Genomic DNA, 23,572 nt, shown 5'->3' with positions numbered 1-23,572 from the left:
TTCACGTCGCTTTTGAAAACTACACGGATATTTTTACTTTTGACCCCCCAAAGTACCAATTAGATTCACTTTCCCATCAGAAAAGTTACTTTTGAAGAAAATCCAAGCACTTTTACTGTCCTAAAAGGTGATGACAAACAGAAAAAAAATTTTTTAAATTACAAAAAAAACACACATCATTGTAAAATCATTACATTCATCGCTTCGCTCAGAATCTAAATTCGTATAATAATATAATGCATTGTTTACGTATAAAATACAAAAAATACAATAATAATAAATAAACCTTTTTAGCCTTATTTTTTAAAGTGCGGCCTTACTGAATATTTTGGACCCAGGACCTCATAAAGATTTAATCCAGATTTGAGCAGAAAAACAGAAAACACAATATTTATGTTGAATAGATCGTAACATTTTCACCAAAAAATTAGTATAATAAAACACCTAGTAATGGTAATGTTTTTTAGACTTAATTTTTTTTACATTAATGTACCGAAATGTTATAAACTTATATACGAAGAGCAAATCGGGATATTATTGTTTATCACAAAGACTAATATAAATTAAGTTACGGTTTAGGAGCAATTTTACGGCGATTTCCAAGACGTGGTCGACGGCAGAATTGCATCTCTACGTGTGGCTCGACTATATTATGTTATCACAGACAGTTTAAATGGAAGTTATTGAATTCACCTGTTCAACCGTGTCAACGTTAATATTAATTGAAGTGCCAGTAGAAACCAATAGAATTAGTTGAATAAAGAGCCCTGGATAGTTTTAATTAAAAAAGCATGGCATATATATAAGTCGATTTGTAGTTATCTGTGCGTCTGGCTCTACAGTTTACACTGACAATGGGTTTTATTTTGAATGTACCTGCTACATACCAATCCGAGATTATTTTGTTTATATAAAATCACTGAAAAAATGTATTTTGATCCAAATCAAATATTGTTATTTATTCTAAAAGGAAATAACAAAGGCGTAGTTATATTTGTATAATAATGGTCCATTGCAGAAAATGTATACGTATAACTTAAGAACGTTAGAGAACCATATTTTAATCTTAAGTAGTCAAGTGCTCATATGTAATTTAAAGTTTAAACAACAATTATATTTATTTTTAATACGAAGAAAGCGTAGATACTAATTTGGAGTTATCCCTATATATTAAATCTATGCATAATTAAAAAAACATATTACAATTTTATATATTATACACATACCTACATAATATATTGGTGTTTAATAAATTGGATTGTAACTAAGTTAATTCGTTTTGCTTCTTTAGTATTGTCGTAAAATTAATTTGTTTTTAAGAGTTACCTACCTACATAATTGGACGGACCCCCGAGCATAAAAGTTTTTTCATGTACATTCATTTAACTACCTCCATGGGCTACATGTTATGCGTTAATTTGCCATTTGTGTAAAGCTGTCTACACGGTTAAATTATGTATTCATTAAATGGCAATAACCCATAGAAGGATAAGAAATATTTAAGAAAGTTTAATGCGAATTGTGAATATTATATAATATAACTCTGAATTATAACTTGGGTTATTAACACCTTTTTCATTTCAAAAACAATTTAAATATGATATATTTTGTTATCTTACATATTATTATTTTTTTTTTTTTTCAATGATTAAATATTGGCTTTGTTGAAATTGAATACTATTTAGGAATACTCATAACAAAAAAGATAGGTATTATCACAGTTGTAATAGTTTATATCAGTATGTGCATCTCCTTATTCACCTCCGCCTCATGTCGTAGTTCTCCACTTCTGATTGGTTGATTTTAGCCTATGTTATATATATATATTATATGTATAATATGATTGACAGCCTATAAGAAACTGAGAACTATGATATATGTGAAGTAAAAAGCGGAGGATGTGTATCAAAAAACCGTGATGATACCTGTATATTTTGTCATATTTTGTCACCTACCTACCTAATGAACTATTCGAATATGTTTTAATTAAATAATAATGATTTTACATTTTTTTTTATGCTCGAGTAATCTTTGTCTACAATTTAAGACACCTCTTCATTGTTATAGAAATACGTTATCTTTTATTAATTTCAATGGAATACGAAGTGCCAATATTTATAACAATTAAAGCTGAACATCAAAATTAACTCTGAAGTGTATTTCAAACAAATTCTATTACACGAGTGTTGTTAGATAAACCTTTTGTTGGCACTTAGAGACAAACTTTGTTCCTTTGAGGATACATTGAAGTAAGTATAACTTGTCGTTTTTTTCATACATCTAATATGACCAGGCTTAAGAAACTTATATGTTGAAACCGCATAAGACTTAGTGAATGTGGCAAGCGTACCCAAGTGTTGTTTTTAAGTTGGATAACTTTTCTCATTGGATTATTATCGAATGTACTTCACAATAAATTCCGTTCGTTGTACGCACTACGAAAAGTCTAAGATAAGAGCAAAAGCTCTGTAGATTTTTCTAAGAAAAAAAATAGTATTGGTATTTGATCCTACTAATGATCCATACATAATGGTTTCGTATTATCAACACGTCAATATAAATCATCTGAAACACAACGGCGGATTTACAAAGATTATAGGTAGGTGTTAAAAAATAATTAGCGTTACCTCGTTAGAAAACCAACTCGCCTAAGATAATAATATTATATATTATATTCTTCTGGACATTACGGATTCCTATTTCCTATGGATTATTACGTAGACGTATATTATATTATTATTTATTACGCAAACTAAGAATCGCGAATTTTTAATGATTTCTACTGCTGTCGGCGGTTTGGCAGGAATAATATTTAAAACAACTACACGTTATAAAATACGAAAGCGGACTTACGTCGAGAAGCTCCAAGTCCTGAATTCTGGGCTCATAGTAACGGGTGTTTTGAACCACCGGGTCATAGATAACGGCGCTGTCGCAGCACCACGTGACCGCAACCAAAATCCAGGCGATCGTCAAAATCCTCATTGTGTGATTACGAATTTCGGCTGTAGCGCTGACGATGATTTCTGCAAAACAAGCAAAACAAAACATTCGTCTTAGAGCGATACACATGATATTACAATATGTATTATAGAGCTACTGCGGTGTCTATTTAGCAGTAGTCTTTTGCTAGCGAGCTGCGCATTGATAATATTAAATTACAATTTCGAGAGTTTCCGTCGACCGTTGTTGTCTTTTCTCCACGGACTCTGCGGTGTAATGTATTTATTGCGACAAAGTGTACGTGTTATTTTAAAATTTTTTTTTTTTGTGTGAATAATTGTTGTCTTGGACGCCCAGTTTTTCACGAAACCCCGGGCGACGCTATTTAATTTCCAACACTAGTAACATTATCGTTACACCGTTTGAGGACAAGTAGTCCGCTACGATGACCGACGGTCTCATGATATTGTGTTGATGAAACCGCACGGGTTATAATTAATACAACGGTGTATATACTTAAAACAAACGACAATTATTAATTTGGTTTTCAAAAATCGTGTATTAGTCGAGACGACGACCACCAACAACCGCACGACTAGAGTGAATGATACATTGGCTATTATATATGATATTATGATCCGTTATATGAATATATAAACTCGTCCGACCTTTGTGTTAACTCCCACAACCTTAATTTAGACATTATTATCGAGAAATGGCCTATTATTGTTTTCATATTTGTATATCTAATCGTTTTAATTCTCTGGGCACATTACAAATTACAATATAATATAATATACTGAAAAGTAAAAACACAGATTGTGATAATAATATACTCTATTATTCACAATAACGGACTAATGGACAATGACCCTTATTTAAACAGACCTATTAATAGTAACGTAAAAATAATATATGAATATAGCAATAAAAAACCAATGAAAGATTTACTAACGTATCAATATAATATTATTATTACCATACCTATAGGGTTTCGAAAATTTCGTATTAGTTATTTAAATCGAAATAATGCGAAAAAAAAATTAAAACCCGTGTGGTATAAATAGTAATAGTATTTTAATCAAATAGCCTAGTTGTTTGGATCCAGAATTAACAATAATTAATTTATTAAAATAAAATGTTAGGCTTACATAGCAATGTGTACAATGTGTATATTATACACTGCAGTGTCTTACAACTTCGTTAGATTAGACTAGGGTCTTAGTTAAGGGGGTTAACTTAAGTTGAAACATTCCAGTTTCCATCATTGCTTATACCATAACTTTCTACACACAATTATATATTCTAAATATTTAGACTAATTTAAAGGAATTTATTAACCATCATTATAATAGACCATAGTAGATAGTACTGACTTATACTATTATTTTTTTGGCAAAAATAAGATCAACCTTTACTACACAACAATTTCATTCGAATAGTACCATAGGCTCTTTGTATACCTACAGTAAATAATAACTTTTCATTGAACTAAAATTTAAAACAACCATCATGGAAGATCTTATAAGAACAGCCTTTTTAAGGTTGTTTGCATATTATAATATAATATAATATTAATTATAAAATCGTTAGTAATTTCTTAATTCGTTATAGGTTGATCAAATTGTTTATATAAAAATCACATATACTTATTGTAAAACCAATACATTCGAATCTTTCAGAACAATTTTTTTTAAATAAAGTAATATTTACTCAGAATTCTTAATTTATTGATTAAACGCCACTGACCGGGTTAATAATTATATTTGATTTTTTTTTTCATTTCTTGGACTATTTTGAACACTGGTTGAGAATTGAATGGTATAGGTAATCAAACCACCGCTTAAACCGACTTTGACAGTAAACACGGTGATTAATCGTACCGCCTCATTTCCTGTCTACGTATATAACTAGTGAAAATAATTGAAAGTTTATTATTAACGATACAAAACAAAGGGTAACGTCGAATCATCGATAATGCGCTTAGTTTCTAAAGCTAAACTTGGAGCAGGGAGAACAAGCTGCTATTGAAGAAATCTAGAGTAAATAATTTTATCTAACAATGACAGAAGTAAAAAATGCTTATAACTTGTATTTGACACGAATTGTGACTGTCGACATTAAAACGCTGCTCGATGAATAATAAAGACTTAAAATCGTTATTATATTCAATAACGTTTATTAATGTTAATAATATCATGATCAAGCCATATAGGAAAACATTTTTAAAAAAACGTTGTGTTAGGTACCTACATACCTATATGTACATATTACACAAATTGACGTTAAACTACGTAACAATGATGAACATGTGACAAAACATAGTAGGTAGGTATTGCGTACCGGCGTACCTCCGTCCACATAGTTTTCCCGTAGTGCCGTTGTAGGAATTGTAGGAATTCCGACGGAACTCGGAATATCAAATAACCCCTTAAAATGTTTGTTTTGTCTTACACTGAACTAGTTCGCGTACAATGTATATGGTATGAAAATTATTCACACTACGATAAAGTATTTAAATGTTCTAAAGATTGTAAAAGACAATTTGAAGAATGTGCCAGGCATTTATTTTAACCGTCATCCGTATTATAGTTTGTTGAAATTTCAAATAAGTTCCTGAAAAAAAAAGGAAACTCGCGTATATCACTCACAAGTATTTTTTAAAAAATACCTATTGCAGAAATTGACGTATCATTATAAGCGCCTCTATTGAATATTACATTCGAAAAGTTTTATTGCATTTTGTAAAGTTGTTGTGACATGTACACAAAGCATATTCACCTAAATGATCAAAATATATTATTGAATATTTCTATATCTATTGTGACGTAAAAACAATGACGTACATTTTATTATTTTATCATTTTACCTACATTATATTTTTAACCTAAACATGGTTTTTAATCATTTCGGTGTTTCACGATAATTTGAAAAATTACTTTAACGACATCCGTAACGAAAACAGTAAGAGTAATATTAATAGTTCAATGGTTGTAAGTTGTAACTAATTGCTTTGAAATGTTTATTTTAGATTAATTGAATAACGAAAAATTAGTTCTTCTTTAATTTAATAAATATGGATAAATGTCTAATGTAGGTATATACATTATTTAAGTTAGCGATTTCATTAATTATTTTAAAATATACAAACCTATAGAATTACATTTTTTACCTATTTTTTTTTACTTGATGGCCTCGAAATAATAAACGTTAAACGTATTAATAATTGATATTATCGATTATTATTCTATATAATATTAAAATATTCTTGTATAATATGTAGGTACTCAATGATATTATTGTGTTTCAATACAACAATTAATTGTATTCATTTTTATTGAGTTTAATTCGAAAGTATTATATTTTGTTAAACACTTACGCCTAAAAATTAATGCAAATATGTATCTAATTTGAAGCATATTATTATGAGAATAAACCCATGAATAAATAAATTTGTTCTCTTTAAAACGATTAAAACTTTTTTTTAGTACATACCTTTATAAAATATAATCATTATAGCTATTTATAATAATCCTATTATAGTTTTAAAATAATTGATGCAACTTGGTTTAAAGATATATTTTTTTCTTTTTGTATTATATGTTTTTTATTTATAACAATAAAACTGTTATTTTCATAAGACAAATTGTTGTTAATCAAAGTTTTAAAAAATAAGAACTTCATATTATTATATTTGTGTAATAGCACAGCCAGCAGTATTTCGCAATACTTCGGGCATAGCAGTGAATCATGAATGGGTTTGTGTATTAATTTGTCTAAAAGGTATTATGTATTGTGTTTAAAACAGTAATACTATGTAGATACTTTTTATACTTGTTAAAGCAATTTTAGTGGTCAATGCTCCTAATATCCTATTAAAATGTAGACATAATCTAAGCTCCACATATAACCGACTATCACGTATTTTTATAATCGTTTTGGCATACAAAGATTTTAAATCCAATTTTTATAAACATGTTTTTATTTTAATCGGATTAATACACAATTTTAGAACACTATGCGTAGCATATTATTTTACCGAAGTACATAAGTACATTTTTATTCATTTATCTGAACCTTTCAATTATTGATAATTTGTGTTTTTAGTGTTTTTACTTTACATTACCTAGGTGGTTAGGTACATACTTTATATCAACAGACTGTATTGACGTATTTTACTTTGAAAAAACAAAGATGGATGTAAATTGTAAATGGAATGTTAACAGATAGGTACTGTGAATAGTAACTACAGAGCTCATGTTTTTCTATACAATTTGAAGTTAATGTATAAAGTGGCATTTGAAAAATTAATTTTCGTAAAAATCATAATCATAACTCAAAATTGTCAATGATTAATTAGAAAATACTTACAATTTCAATGTTTTTACGCAGTTTTACACTTTAAGTACTTCATGCTTGAGATCATTATTGGTTTTACAATGTTGTGATTGTTTTTTTTTGTCATCGCCTTTTGGATCAGTAAAAATTTAGATATGTAATTAGAATTCTAATAGAAAATTGGATCAAGTTGGTACTCTAACTTTAAAGGAGTCGAAAGTAATAAGTTCACAGTACTTTGCTCAATAAACTGGAATATTTATGAAATACTATACATTTCGTCACAATCAATTTCGTTGTTTTTTTTACTTATTATTATTAATAAAAATACCGTCGGTGACATAGGCCATTGGGATACAACATACAACTATACAAGTATTATTTACATCTAGAACTTAATTATAATGGTATTAATTTTTATTGTTTTTATTGTTATTCAAGACTGTAGTATACATGAATTAATGTTTACCAAATATTTATATAATAACTATCAAACATTGTAATATTTTAAAAATATTTTTAATTATTTTGAACTATTCTAACTATTTTTATTATTTTATTAGTTTTTCTTTCTTTAAATGTTGATATAAAATGTTATGCTCAGTCAACAAGCTTGAAAATGTACAATTTTTCTTATAAATAGTACTTTTTGGAATTAAAAAAAAATAGTTTAGCGTAAAACCGCAATTATTGGATAATTCTGAAGTTCAATTATTAAAGTGTTTTATCACCTATTCTAAAACAACCGTATAAACCAGTTTATTAAGTATTTAATTAATTGTTGAAATATTATTTGAAAGTATAGTCCAGTATTATTTTAAAATTATAATTTAATTTGCTTAAAATACATATTAAATAATTAATCAACAATTGAAATTATGTATTCACAGCAAGTGCAAACAATACAGAATTTGTTTAAAATATATTTAAAAATATTGAATATAATGGCGACAATTATTATGTAAATGATTTATGAATTATACTCTAATTATGTATACCTAAATATGCCATCATAACTAAACCTATTGAGGCCCGTGTGTGAATTGGAAATTTGAGGCCCTTTATCACTATTCAATATGACATTCAAAGTTTGTTAAAATTCATACAATAATAATGTATACACGCATGCGGGCAAATAACTATCAATTGTTGGACTAATTGACGTTGATTTTTTAAAAAGGCAAATTATTATTATGTATGTTCAACAAGTGCATAGTTATAAACGGTAATAGTTTATAGTTGGTTACTATTTTGTTTTTAGAATATACATGATACATTAAAGAGATAGGTACCATCCTCACAATTTTGAAATCCAAAACATAATTTAAAGAAAAAAAATATAAGCTCATTTAAATAAAGTATCCCACAATATGTCAAACATTAAAAAAAAAAGTTATTAAATTATGCTGTTTGTTTAAATGTGTTTTTAACATTTTACTCATATAATATGATACATAATATATTATACAGACTTGAACGGAGATAAAACATTACATAATACAGTTGTAAAAATAACTATTTGCATTTTGAATAATATTTATATTAATTGAAATTGTTTCATTCAGTATAATTTGTTGTGAATGTCGCTTCAATTTCATTAACATAGCCCGTTGAAATAACACCGTCCACAAGTATCAACATTATTAATCTTAAATGACTAGTTTGTTATTGTGCCTGAGATAAACTTCGGAGACATATTTGCATAAATCGTGAAATCGTGTCTCATATAATATTATGTTTGTGAAACCGATGTGTTATAAATTATAATACTTGGATTAAATCACAATAAATAACATCACGTCGTGTTATTTTTTCAAGCGGTAGTGTGTATGGCGAAGTAGGTGTCCAACCCATTTCTTTTATTTCCAATTATCGATTTAATTACGATATATAATTACCTAAATCAAGTGTCCGCCCACCATAAATTACTATTATTACAATAGATTTAGGAAGGCGTTGTTCGGATTCGGATGGCTAAACATAATTTATTCTCAAATTTCTGCAGCACTATATGTGAATTCGATATGTTTCACGAAGAGCATATAATAATTTAGATATTATTATATTATAATATATGACACTGCAGTGATACAAATGCGTGATGCGTATCAACAATAAAACTTGCTCGTGAATGATGTGACGGTGAATATTATATTTTGTATGCGAGAAAAAAAATGTATAGGTATAAATATATTATTTTTCAACAATCAGGCGTGGGTACCGTAGTATATGAATTCGTACCTAAGAGTTGGGTGGGAAAAAAATGGGCACACGTCGCAGTACAAAATTGTATATAATATAGGTGGTAGGTATACCTTATAGAAAGAAAGACGAACGGTGCTGACAAACACCATTCAAAAATTATTGTCGTGTCTGTCAACGGCACTCGCGCAACATATTTGTTGGAAATTGGAAAGGAAAATAACACAAAAAGGTGGACTACCGATATATACCACGGATGGCGATTGTGGCTCAATGAAAGGAACGAATTAATGTTTCGCTCGGTCGGTAGAATTATGCACACAATATTACTATATTATTGTATGACGTGTGGTCTACACATATTGCGAAGGGGTTGGCCGAGGGTATTATTCAGACATCACGCGGCGTTGGCACCGAGATTTGTCAAAAAAATAATAACCGTTATTGACGATTGATTTTTTTATTTGTATCGTGTATATATGAATGACACGCGTATTACAGGCGGTGTAGCAGGGTACAAAATTGCTGTGGAAAAAAAAATAAACCGTAAACCGCTCGTTAACTATTTTTTATATGTAATACTCATTACAGAAATGTATATATTGGTAAGTGGTAACGTATATTAATGATATGTATCCGAAATTATTATTCTCCTAACGGGAATTTGTTTAAACCACATACACATATAGTACAATAAACTATACTATGATCACGTGGCTCGTTGTGTTTGTCCGGTCAATAACGTTTTTTTCCCGGCGCATTTGTTTGAAATACGATCTTTGTAAATTGGTGTACTGCTGTATTAGACGGCCACATTTGTATTATTGTTATTGTTGTTTAAAAATTGATGAAAACAATATTTTTAAGTCTAACATCACTTGAAATAAACATAAAATACAACTATTCATTTTACAGTAGGTAGTTGTACCTTATACTCGTAACGTTAAAGAATTCCAAATAGTCTAAAAAATTATACTTAACTGTTCGATAACAATATTTTAAATTGCTGAATGAAATTGTAATCACGCATACATTCCACATGCTTAAAATAAACTGTGGTTAGTAACTCTCAAATATAGAAATTAATTTTGTTTATATCACCGGAGAATAAATAAATATTAATATTCTAAAAAAAAGTTTACAATCATTAGTTAAGCAATACAAGCTTTGAAATCCTAGTTACATATATTGTCTATGACTCGATACCACGTACCATTTGGACAAAGGTATGGTTTTAGGATTTCATTAAGTGAGCTAAGGGGAGTTTTCGTCTTATAAATTAATCATAATATTTCCTTCATGTACCTAAATATCAAATAAACTATTTTTTGACATATAACTGTGAATGAGAAAAGGCGTTTTAACCCCCCAAAAACCGTCCTTGCTTATACCACTGTACATGTATGGTTATGGCCAGCATCCTGCATAATATATCTCTATGAAACTTTAATTTATACAATTTGTATATTATTAATATAAATAATTAATTGTGTTAAATATAATACGTGTATATCATATGAAATCAATATTAAGGATCAACATATTTTCTATAGTTATTCAGACATTTAATACCTACCTATACATTGTATGTAAAAATAAAGTTTAAAATTTTAAATGCTATTTAAAAAAAATTTAATTAATTATAACTTATGTACCTTACCACATTAGTTTCAAAGGATAAATAAATTTAAATGCGTTATAATTCTTGTAACTTAATATTTTAATCATCGTGTTCTAATGGACAGAATCTTTTTAAAACTATTTTAGTGTGCATATTATAAAAATCGTAACGTACCTACCCCTGTTTAGATGAACTGAAATCATCGATGAACAAGAGGGGGTGGGGTAGGGGGTAACACCTCTCACTCAGCAGAAATATTCGTTTTCAGTTGGCAGTCGGGACTAGGTAAATTTGTTTGACATTTCAAAAATCGGCATTTTCAAATCTAGTTGGCAATTTTAAAGACTTCAGCCCCCCAAGAATTGTTTTTAAGATCGTCCTTGACTGAAATAATAAATTCACATCAATATATTAACAAATTAACTTTAAGCATTTCAGATAAAAATCTATATGACACAACACCGTTATTTTAAAAATTGTATTTCCCATCAAACGCACTTTGCTAATTGGATCTGAGGATCTGACCATATCACACAACAGCTGTGTCGCTATTTTACATTTGCCGATTATATAACATGTGCATGTGACATCGCCTGTTTTCTCGCATTTCAACTTACGTTTTAAGGAGCCATTTCAATTGAGATTTTGTCCAACTGAATTCGGTATTAAAAATTAAAAATTGCATAAAATATAATGTTCTTTCCTCATTCGTTTTCAACCATAAATTAATTTTATTTTAACATGTAAGTTGTATTTTAAATTGAGTGGGCGTTATCGTTTATTTTGTAATAGCATATAATATTTATATAATTTTTTTTGAAATACAACGTTTATGGTTTATGTGTATACATACTGTAAGTCTGTATGTAATATAATATATAACACTTATATAGTGGATATGACTTATATGTAGATGATTATGAGAGTACGGTATAAACCTTTATGAAATTGACATAATTCAATATAATTGTTAGTTAATAACGGCAGTTTACTGTTAACATAAATATGAAATGCGATTGATTAATATTCATATTATGGTGTTATATTTAAATTTAAAAACACATTCCAAGTTATTAGTCATAAAAACAACTTATCATTTGATTTCACTTTGATTATACACATATTCTATTATTGTTGTTTATAGATTAAATTGTATTAAAAATAGAAAAAAAAATCTCATTCCATTTCAAAATTTGTCTGTTATTATTGTCGTTTTGTTTACTGAGTTGCCAAAACCATTTTAAAACGTGTTTTTTTTAAATTAAATTATGTTATACAGTACGTTTCTGTCTAATATTGTTATTTGTTATTATGTAAATCAAATTCTTGGAACAAATTTCGCTGTAGACTCTAGATATCACAAAGTCTACAAGTGAAATAGAAAAAAAGTTGAATAATACAAAATACTGAATCATTCTCTAACTTCAAAATAAATATTTTTAAAGACAACAAATGTAGTACAGTACATGTTTTAATGGCTATTTTCTACATAAAATTATATATATGAATATACGTAGCATATTATTTAAATAAGATTCAAGAAAAATACCAAAATACCAAAATACCAAAAATGTGTACCTACCTAAGAAGTAAGAATTGAAAATTAAAATAAATATTTAGGTAGGTACTTCGAGTTTTTATAATGCTATATGAATTCAGTATAAAACATTTATAAAATAACCTATATAATTATAGTCTAGATCTATAGGCCATAAATCGTTATAATGGATACTGCTGCAGTGACTATTTTTCTGATTTACCTTGGTGCACACTTGTAATTTAATTTGATTACTAGTGATTGTGTAGATAGGGATGAATGTAATTCCAAATTGTATACAATATCGTATACATTCTTACAAATGCATTCTGTTTATTACATGTAAAACGGTTGAAGATTATTATTTTAGATTCAAATGAGAGCAATGAATGTATTGATTTTACAATAATGTGTTTTTTTTGTCTGTAAACATTTTATTTTTTCTAGTAGAAATAATGCTTCGATTTTAAATTTCAGCATCTTTTTTTATGAGAAAATTAATTTTGTAAGCACAAAACTTTAGAGATCAAATTTGAAAATTTACAATAGTTTTCAAAAGCGTCGGGGAAAAAAAATAATTAACGTTTTTATACGACAATTTTAAAACCACTTTTCAAAAAAAAAAAACTTTTTTTCGTTGGAATTAAAAAACCATTGACCTTAGATACTTTAAATTTACACCGGATGTTTCTATTACCGTTTTCTATACACTATCAAATTTTAAAAATATTATGACACTTTTTGAGCTATTTATAGACATAATACAATTTTATATGACCATTTCTCATAAATGATAAAATTTTCAAAATTGTTTTATTTTTTCGAGCTATTTATTGGTATGAAAAATTTTGGATTTTTTCTTTTTTTTCATTAAGTACCTACTTAAAAAAATGTTGATTTGTCAAAATACTTGAAAATTTAACACATAGTTCCTCATAAGTTGTTGTTAATAGAAATTGAAAAAAAAGTTTAACGTAGTTTCACAATTATTATTTATGAGCGTCATAAATATTAAAATAAATCATAACAATTTAAAAACTATTTTGAATTAGAAATTTAAAAAAAAATTATTTTTATATCTATGATTTGTAAATTCAACACAAGATTCTTCATAAGTTTTCCTACTTTTAACCAAAAAAAAAAAGTTTACTGGAAAGTCAATCAAATTTTTTATGAGCGTGAGAAGCTTAAATTTTGTTGACATTAGATTTTTAGCCGTATATTAAAGTATTTTAATCGAATGATTTTCTTATTTGGTTGTAATTGAAAACGAATAATCGTAGATACTTGACATTTCTACCAAATATTTATTTTTTTAGTTTTTATAATTTATATTTTTTATGGTTGCCCGGGTGGACTTATCCGGCCTGAAACGAGACTGAAAATTATGTAAGAAATCTGTTATATTATGATCTATTTTTTTTTTGTTTTTGTAGTAATATCCATGATAGTTTATTAAATTATAATTATAAGAAATAATAATGATAAATAACTATTCAAAATTAAATCAGCAAAAACACACTAGTATTTTAATACCTACGTCCTGCGACCTACACTATCATCTATCACCATTCCCATAACTAAAAATCATATTTTCCTTGGTAGGTACCTTATTATACTGTTTAGTGTTTCATCACATAAATATTAAAGATGTACACAGTTTACAGTTGTAGCAAAGATGATATTGTATATTAATTAATTATACATTACACCAATTACCACAATTTCTAATTTTTTTCTTTTCTAAAACGTTATTTGATAATCTTACATCTACAGTACGGTTGAACATGGAACCTTGCCTTGTCTTTATCAAATCTTAGGTGGAAGATGCATATTTTTATTTTTCGTAATGCACTTTTTAGATTTTGTAGTGCACAAAGTGTGTCGTAGTGCAAACAAAAATAGCCATCGTCCTACAGTTATTAGTAATTATTACTAACAAAAGTTTAAGACCATTTCAATTTACCGTTCATTCTATAACTAAATATTATTATTTATTTTTGTTCAATGTTGTTATGACGTAATTGAAATGTTTCATATTATATAAGAAAATTATCAAACATAAAATATATTTAGAACAAATAATGGTTGATTTTTAAGGTTTTATCGACAGTCTAAGTACTTAAAATTGATTGACCAGTGCTCGTATTTTACGTATTAATTTATTATTATGTTATGATTGAATTATATAACTTTACACGTTACATAGATAACTTAATGTAGAAAAATCGTTTTTTTAAAAAAAAAAAACATTTTAATAATACATTAATACTTATTTAATAATATATTGAGTTAAATTTGACTTATATCAACCGTTTGATAAACATCAAATAATAAGATAATAATTGGATATAATAAATTTTATTTGTATTTTTCGATGTACTTGACCTAATTATATATAATATATAATATGTCAAAGTGTCTAATATAAATAAATTAAAAGATTTTTTGTTGGTTTTATTAGAAATATAAATTTGTATTTATCCATAGTCGCATGGATCACTTAAGTTCACACCTAAATATTAGACATTACACAATATTATATAGAAAGAAGAAATTAAAAATAAATCCAAGTAGAGTATTTTTTGGAGTGCAATAATTGCATCGAATTCGAAATTAATATGAACCCCTTCTGTAATGACTCATCCTAAAATTACGTTTAAAAATATTATTTGATTGTTCAGAAATTATATGGGACTGCATTACAAGAAAAACAATAATATGGCGTTCATTGATTTATTTTTTAATCACTGGAAAACAAATTGTTTTTCTGAAGCTGATAACTCTTATTTTTAACAATATGGGCAATAATATTAAAGTGTTAGTTAATTCATCAATTAAACTGATATGTCTAATAATTAATTTATAGGTTACATCTGTGTATAAAATATTATAGGTAGGTGACAATAAATTGTATTCGATCGGACTAGTAATATAATATACTCAATAACTGAATTACAACAGCCAGTCCAAACAGTTGAGTATGAATTGAGTCCTTGTTTGTTCAACTAAAATAACGAAAGTACTTCGTTCGACGTTCAGTGCTACCAAACAAGGCTTAAGTACAGTACCTTCCTACCTACATTAGGTGATATTAATTTGTATATATTTTGTTTTAAAGCTAGTCAAATAGCGAACACAATACTCAATCATTTGAGAGTTTGAAACACGTTAATTATTTAACATTATAATATATAACCACTTACCACTTACAAATTCGTAAATATTTAGTTATAATCATTGTCATATTTTAATTTAAGAGTTTATCGGATGGTTTTTAAATGTTTTTATTTTTTAGATTACAATTAAGTGACGAATTTAATAGATGTGATCAATGTTTTTTTTTCAGCACTTTTCTGGGTAATAAAATAACTCTACAAGTTGTATTCATGCATATAGCATCTTTACGGACCGGAAATTTTGTATAGTACACGTGAGTGATTGTTTTTCGATTTTCTCTGTTTACCTAGTTCCCATAAACGTAAGTAAAAACTACTGAAAACGGATGTGAACTTAATGTAGCCCCCCACTTTGTCCGGTCGTATATAATGTCGAAATGTATTGCAGAAGGTAGCAAATCATTTTTGTAGAAGTCATACTTTTTTTTTTATTTAGGTGGGCCAAGTTCAGATAACCCACCCATTTTGTCTTATCGTTCCAAAATACGCACTGTTAGTTGAAGAAAAACTATTAATAATGGCAAAACTATTTTTGATGTTCGCAAATCAAAATTCTACTTTCAAAGCATTTTTTAAAAAAAAATTTCAGCCCACATACCCAGCCCAATCAAAACAAGAACCGGCAGTGGTTAAATTTTTTATCAAATATAGATTTTTTTGTTCAATTAAGCTTTTTTATCCAATCAATTTTTTTTTATTCTATCATGGTTTTTAATAAATCCAATTTCAATAAAAAAATCCAAGTTGAATACAATATCTAATTAGAATTAAAAAGAATCTAAAATGAATAAAAAAAATCTGGTGCCTCAAACTTGTTTCTTAATAAAGCTCTTAAAAATAATTTCAAGTAATTTGCATTATCAATAAAAAGTTTAGGTGACCAAATTTAGTTATTTTATATTATTTTGAGGGTTTTGTCTCCCGTACATGTTGTTTGGTGATGATTGTTTACACAGTGGTTTATTGTTGCGTCTATTTTATTAAATTTATCTAGCTACAAATAAAGATAATCAAACTTTTATCTATATAATAATATAATTATAATAATATATATATATTATAATATAATTATGGTAGGTAGATAAAAACTAATTTGTATTATCATATTTAAATAATTAATATACTTCTTTAACTACGTGAACATGAAGTAACTAATAGTTAAAAGGAACATACAGTAATTTAGTAATATTATGTACTAATTTATTAGATAGAGTTTGATAGAACAATTTTAGTAAAAAAAAAATGAGTATGATTTAAATTAAACGTATCTCGATACGTAAATATGTCTAAAAAAATATAAAAAAACATTCACAATTAGCAAAACTCGATTTGGAATTATTTGCAGAAAAATTCGTAAAAATATATAAAATGATTTGCAATTAGCGAAACTCGATTTGCAATAAGTTTGCAATTAATTGGCGGTAGTTTGAAGTCGATCAGACAAAGTGGGGGTTGGCTAAAAATTTGAAAAATTCGTAAAAAAATATGAAAAATGATTTGCAATTAGCAAAACGCGATTTTCAATTATTTGGTGGTGAATTGAAATCATTCGGACAAAGTGGGGGGGGGGGGCAACTTCATGTACATCTACATGCGTCCCATAAGAAATATCCTACTGACAGAATCTGACAATGACTGACATTCAAACTTTAAATCCGAAAAGTACTATATAAAGGTACTATAAAGTACCTATTAACAAGAAAAACTAAAATAACAATCAATAACTAATTACTTATTTTGTAATTCAATCATTAGCTATTTTATCCAAAAAAACTTGAAATTTGATTTCTTTATTATCCTACAATACCTATGTGGCTGTGTTTATTGTGAATTGTTCCCGTAGATCAGGGAACCAATCACATTTATTGATTTCTTACTCAATGAAAATATCAATTCATATGCAGAAATATTTAAATTATTTTTAACATTCAATATAATATGTTATTAAATAACACTTTACATTTAATAAATATTTACAATTGTGAAACATTGTATAATTTGATAGTCAGGATTAGTTATTTTATCATTTTACGCTTGGGTACCTACTAAAATTTGAATTATTTATTAATGTGAACAGCATAAAATGATAATGTCACAGTATAAAAATTATAAGGAACGTACAAATTATCAGTTATAAATTAAATCATGTGCTGTTTTATGCATATGACATGTGACACGTATATATTAATATATTTAAATATGATAACGAGTAAAATGTTTATTGTGCGTATTTCTTAATTAAAGTATTATATTTATTTTATTTTTTAATAATAAACATTGAAGATAATAAAACTTGTCAATTTAACAAATTCTAGTAGGTTTAAATAATATATAGGTTACATAGATTAAATGAAAACATTTTGCCGAGACGTGAGATTTGACGATATTTGATAAAATGACGTGAACAGGTTGACAATGTCTGAGACCTGAAACGATTACGAATTCATATCAAGTATAATATTCTAAAGAATAAATCTGTTATGTATATTTATATAGAAAAATTTCTTTTTTTAAAACGGTTTTATGTAGATCTCCAAAGAGTGCTAAGAGTCGACCATCTATTTGACGTAGACACGTATAACCATCGTTAATTTAAAACTCATATATTTTATATTATTAACACAGGTTTTGAATTACAAAAAGTTGACCTAATATATTATGGTTAGTACTAAATTTTTTACAAAAAACTCTCGAATGAGAGAACATTTATTTTCAAAAAAAAATAAAACAATGTAGAATAAAAAATACACACGAATTAATTAATTAATAAATAGACTTGTTTTATCATTTAATTTGAATAACTCCGGTCGGAAAGTTATATAAGTACAATTTCTCATCTGATGTTTAAAGAAAAAAATATTTCTATTTTATTTTATTCATTAATATAACAAATTTATAACTACCTAGTTGTAATAATTAATATAATATGAACAATCCTTAGAGAACAATAATTCATTATGTAAATAGAATTGCAAATAATTACTAGGTATATATTGAAAATTAATACCTTAATACAATGTTTTGCTGATAAGTGTGGTTGGTTCAGTCTTCTTTTGTAAAATAATATGAATTAATATTCATAAGATTAAACATAATATAATGTATGCGTCAAAAGTACTAATACACTAAGAATAGATACGATAAACAAAGCCATTTTCAATAAACATAATATTCTCACAATGCGTTATCCCTTCACTTAATAATAATAATAATAATAATAATAATTTCTAGTCAACTATTGATACACCAAGAGAAGAAAATATATGCAATGAAATCGTTTGGTTATAATCAGCAATGTTTATAATAAACCATGAATTAAAACAATATATAAGTATATAGCAACTAACCACATAGGTAACTTCAGTTGGAGTAGAACGTAGTACGTGTTAGTTAAAATAAAACATCAAATTACTGAGTGAATAGCTTATAAAATTCCAATATTGTTTACATTTTAGAATATAATTTTAATTGATCTAAATACGAATAAAATATAATACAATTAGATTATATAATATTTAATGATGATGATGCTAATGATGATCGATGGACATATCATTATATTTTCAATTTTATAATTTTATACATAGAGCAGAAAATACTTGGAACTATTTATTTATAATAAATTTGACTAATTTTCAATAATAATTTTTCAAAGTCATAATTCAAAATAAGTTATCTAACAAAAAGTTATTATCATAATAAAATATCTAAACATTGAAACATATAAGGGGATTAACAATTATATAAACCCAATGTATCCAATAAAAATTTAAATTATAAAACACTCAACGTGGTAATTTGTTTGTGCATATATTTAAATGTATTATTACTATTGTCATTTCACATATTATGATACGATCTAAATAGATTCAAAGTTAATAAACACGCCTAAGTAACATTTTAAGGATTTTATTCTAACATTTATGACATTGTGCTTTACAATAAAATTGGCTACGAATTGTTGAATATCACGTATTAAATATCAACAATGTGTTAGGAATGTTTAGAATTCAAACAAAAATATGTTTTAAATCTTAAAACTTTTTTTTATCTTTTCCAATTTGTACAATGAGCAATTTATCAAATCATCCAGTATTACACTATTTATTCTACAAATTAAGTAAATTAAGACAATATTGTATATACATCTTAATGTATTTAAGTTTCAGCTATACTATCCAAGAGAATGTTTCTCAAGTACCTCCCTATACTTTATTTTGTACTATAAGTATTATTCTGTGTAATATATTATGTTTGACTATTAAAATGGTTTATTAAATAACACATTATCCAATTTAAATTTTAGTATGCAAGCATATTTTAGAGTCAACGACGCTAATACGCTGAGTATTATTATTTTTTCATTTATGAATTTCTATTGCTCTGGCCTGAAATATGTTTATATGACCATATATATTTTTATTATATTTAATTGGTTGGGGAGTCGGTCTTCAACGTTTTAATAACTGAGGCGATTCTCGTCAATTTTTCAAATTGTATGTTTAAATTATAATTGTAATCAAGGTTCATTTTCAGTAAATACTTTACATTTAACTCTTCCTGACAAAGTAGCAACATAATATTATGTGCTTGTGTGACGTGTGTGTATAATGTATACGACAGTTATTATAGTTATGGTTAAACCATGTTCATACAGTTGATTTCTGTCCGAATCGAAAATGTATAAGAAAGATATATGAGTGGTAAGAAAATTTTTATAACTAATAACACATGTCGCGTTTAAATTAGGTTCTTAAAATAAAGCTTATTTTGCACGTTCATCGGACACGTATTCGGTCATATCCTGAACCTATATACTGAAAACATCTAAGACCGGAATAACATATCTGTACCTATGTACAAAATATGTTGACGTTCCGAAGGATGGGATTATTTTCAAATAAATAGTTAGTGTAGAATATAAAAAAAGGAAAGCTTGTTCGCTGTTTAACATTTTTGATTTGTGATAATACAATAATGATAATGCATCACCAATTCCAAAGCCTATATAAGCGTAATTTGTTTAAAATACAATATAGTTGGACAGTTAGTAGGTAACATTAATCTATAAATTGATTTTTCCAAACATGTATAACTAAAGTTATTTTTTTACCACGTGAAAATGATTGGGATTTTATAATGCTATTTCTTGGTATACCTAGGTTTGATTGAGTTTAGTCAACCGGAAGATTAAAGTTTTATTTCAACAAAATACAAAATTCTATTCCATGTGGAGAGTTATAATACTAATATGAATAGCTATCAACCAATTGGCCCGAAGTAATGCATATTAAATAAGCAATCAAATTTTTGAAAAAATATCTCAGTTTACTGGAAAATACACTGTACGTATACTGTTTTATCAAAAAGGAACACTGAAATTTAGGTAATGCGAAGTTATTCAGAAACTCAGTTCCGGAGTGTCACTACCTAATGGGTGGTTCTTTTACAAAGTCTATTACACCAGTAAATGCATTGATAAAATATTCTACTTATATGTAAAATATTTTTAATTTAAAAACAGAAAATATTATCAATTAAATTGGATCTTTAAATAAAATAAATATTGTTTATGATAGTTTTAGCGGAGTGGATGTTTATATTATTTTTGTGTCTGTCGTCACCTTTTGGAATAGTAAATAGCATCGATTTTCAACTTCAAAGGCAGTTTTAGGTCATACACAAAAATTTCCTAGTACTTTTCAAAAAATTATTTAAAACGGGAATATATTTTACGCTAAGCCAAGTTTAAACAACATAAATTCGGGTTTTTTCGTTGTAATTTAAAAACAAATTATGGTAGGTAGATACTTGAAATGTTCACCGAATATTTTAACTAGATTGTTATAGACATGATAAAATTTTCAATTTTAAAAATAAAGACTTCAAAATGTAAAAGTACAGGATTTTTCATAAGTTTTTCTCGCAGCAAATTTAAAAAAATTAAAAATATATAATATGCATAATTTATTTTTATAGGACATTTCAAGTTAAAATTTAAAAACAATTGAATATCTAAATGAAAAATATTGACTTTAGTTACCTATTTTATTGTAATTCAAATTACATAATTCTTAAGGACTTGAAACTTACCTATGTCATTATTTAGTGTACACATTCTATAGGTACTTACATAATTCTATTTGCATGTATTTTTCATTTTTAAAATATTTAAAATAATATTTTAAGCAACATAGGTATGTATACTGGTACGATAAAAACCACCATTATCCATCGAGATTTGATGATGACCTCCATCCAGGACAAAATTACTAAGTTTGCTAACAAACGCGAGATAAGGTTGGATCAACACACCAATCCAGCAGAAATTCGATAACTCTCAATACATAAGTTGCTCAAACACCAAAAACCATGGCTTAGTATAAGCTATTAGACTAAGACCGGGGCCTCTCCAATGGAAATGATAGCCCACACATGTTTTGTATAATAGATCTACCAAAAATATGTATTTATTTAATATTTATGTACACTTTTGAAATGTATTGTTAATGATCATTGATTATTATAATAAAAAAGCTTTAGAGTTGTTTGGAAAAAAAATAAAAATGTAGGTAATCTACGAACCTATTGACATGTTTCTAAGGAATTGACTTATAATTAAAAAAACGGCTATTATAATATTATCACAGTTATTAAATAATATATGCGATTTGTTTTTGTCAACAATTAGTTCCTTATTACTAATAGAAAAATTAATTATTTACAGGAATAAAAAATATATACTTAGCTATAGTAAAATATCTATAGAGTTATAGGCCAACTGTCTATCTTTGCTTAGAAACAATTTTTATTTCGTATTTCAAAACTAAATATAAAAAAATGTTTATAGTATGTATACAAAAACAATTGCCATTGTTTAAAAAAATGTATTTGGAAAACTATATAAATATAATACAGTAGAAATATTTCATATGTGTTATTGTTATTGACGAAATATCATAATAATATGAATTAGGTGGGTGTTGTAGTTTGATCGTTTAAATGAAAAGAAATACCTACCAATAAATTTGTGAGCAAATAATTTATCTTACTCGTTATTTTTATTTTAAAATCTGGTAAGAAATATAGTATAATACTAAACAAATATTTGTAATTGAGATAACGGAACAAACCTAAACTTAAAATAACGATTTATTATATAATATTCAAAACTTACGTTTTGTAACTATTTTTATCCAGAATTGTTTCATGTATTTTAAATGTTTATAGAACTTAAATTTTATTATACAGTGAAACTTCCATATAACGAACTTCCATGTATTAAGTAAATAGCTCAGGATAAAAAAAATGTCTAAAATGAAATTGATCTCACTTATAATACATAATAAAAGTGTTAATTATTTATTATTAACTCTATTTTTTCCTTTTAAAGATATAAACTATTTATAATCATTAGTCATTACATTTAAATTGGATGAAATAATATAGGTAGGAATAAAAAATAATAATAGTAAAATTATTCAAGATTTTATTAAGATTGGATACTTTTAGAATATATTCATTTCAATGAGTATAAATCTCAATATAAAATGACGCAATAAAAAAGATACTATGCACATTTGAATGGAGAATAGTTTGGATATAAATACAATCATATTGAATGTATCAGCAATATGTCTGTTTTTAGTTAGATTTAAAGATGAGTGATCTTCAATGAGATTTCAAATATATATTTAGGAAGGAATAATGTAAAATATAACACAATTGTCAATTTCTAGTAAACTATCAATA

General features: G+C 26.5%; 1 protein-coding gene across 3 annotated transcripts in view; it reads right to left on the bottom strand.

The window, feature by feature from the left end:
• LOC132939713 (uncharacterized) overlaps positions 1-23,572 on the bottom strand; it is a 47,920-nt gene that overhangs the window by 6,029 nt on the left and 18,319 nt on the right. For 2 of the 3 annotated variants that reach the window (XM_061007041.1, XM_061007043.1), the window contains exon 2: positions 2,854-3,026. In XM_061007041.1, coding sequence (XP_060863024.1) covers positions 2,854-2,985 — 132 coding nt within the window. In that variant the 5' untranslated portion in view covers positions 2,986-3,026. Of the gene's footprint in view, positions 1-2,853; positions 3,027-3,162; positions 3,441-23,572 lie in introns of those variants that run through there. The other variant, XM_061007042.1, reaches the window with a different exon arrangement.

This window comes from Metopolophium dirhodum, chromosome 2 (genome assembly GCF_019925205.1).
Source record: "Metopolophium dirhodum isolate CAU chromosome 2, ASM1992520v1, whole genome shotgun sequence".
Taxonomy (NCBI): Eukaryota; Metazoa; Arthropoda; class Insecta; order Hemiptera; family Aphididae; genus Metopolophium; species Metopolophium dirhodum.
The sequence above is the reverse complement of the archived record's forward strand: the minus strand, read 5'-3'. Positions and strand labels throughout refer to the sequence as shown.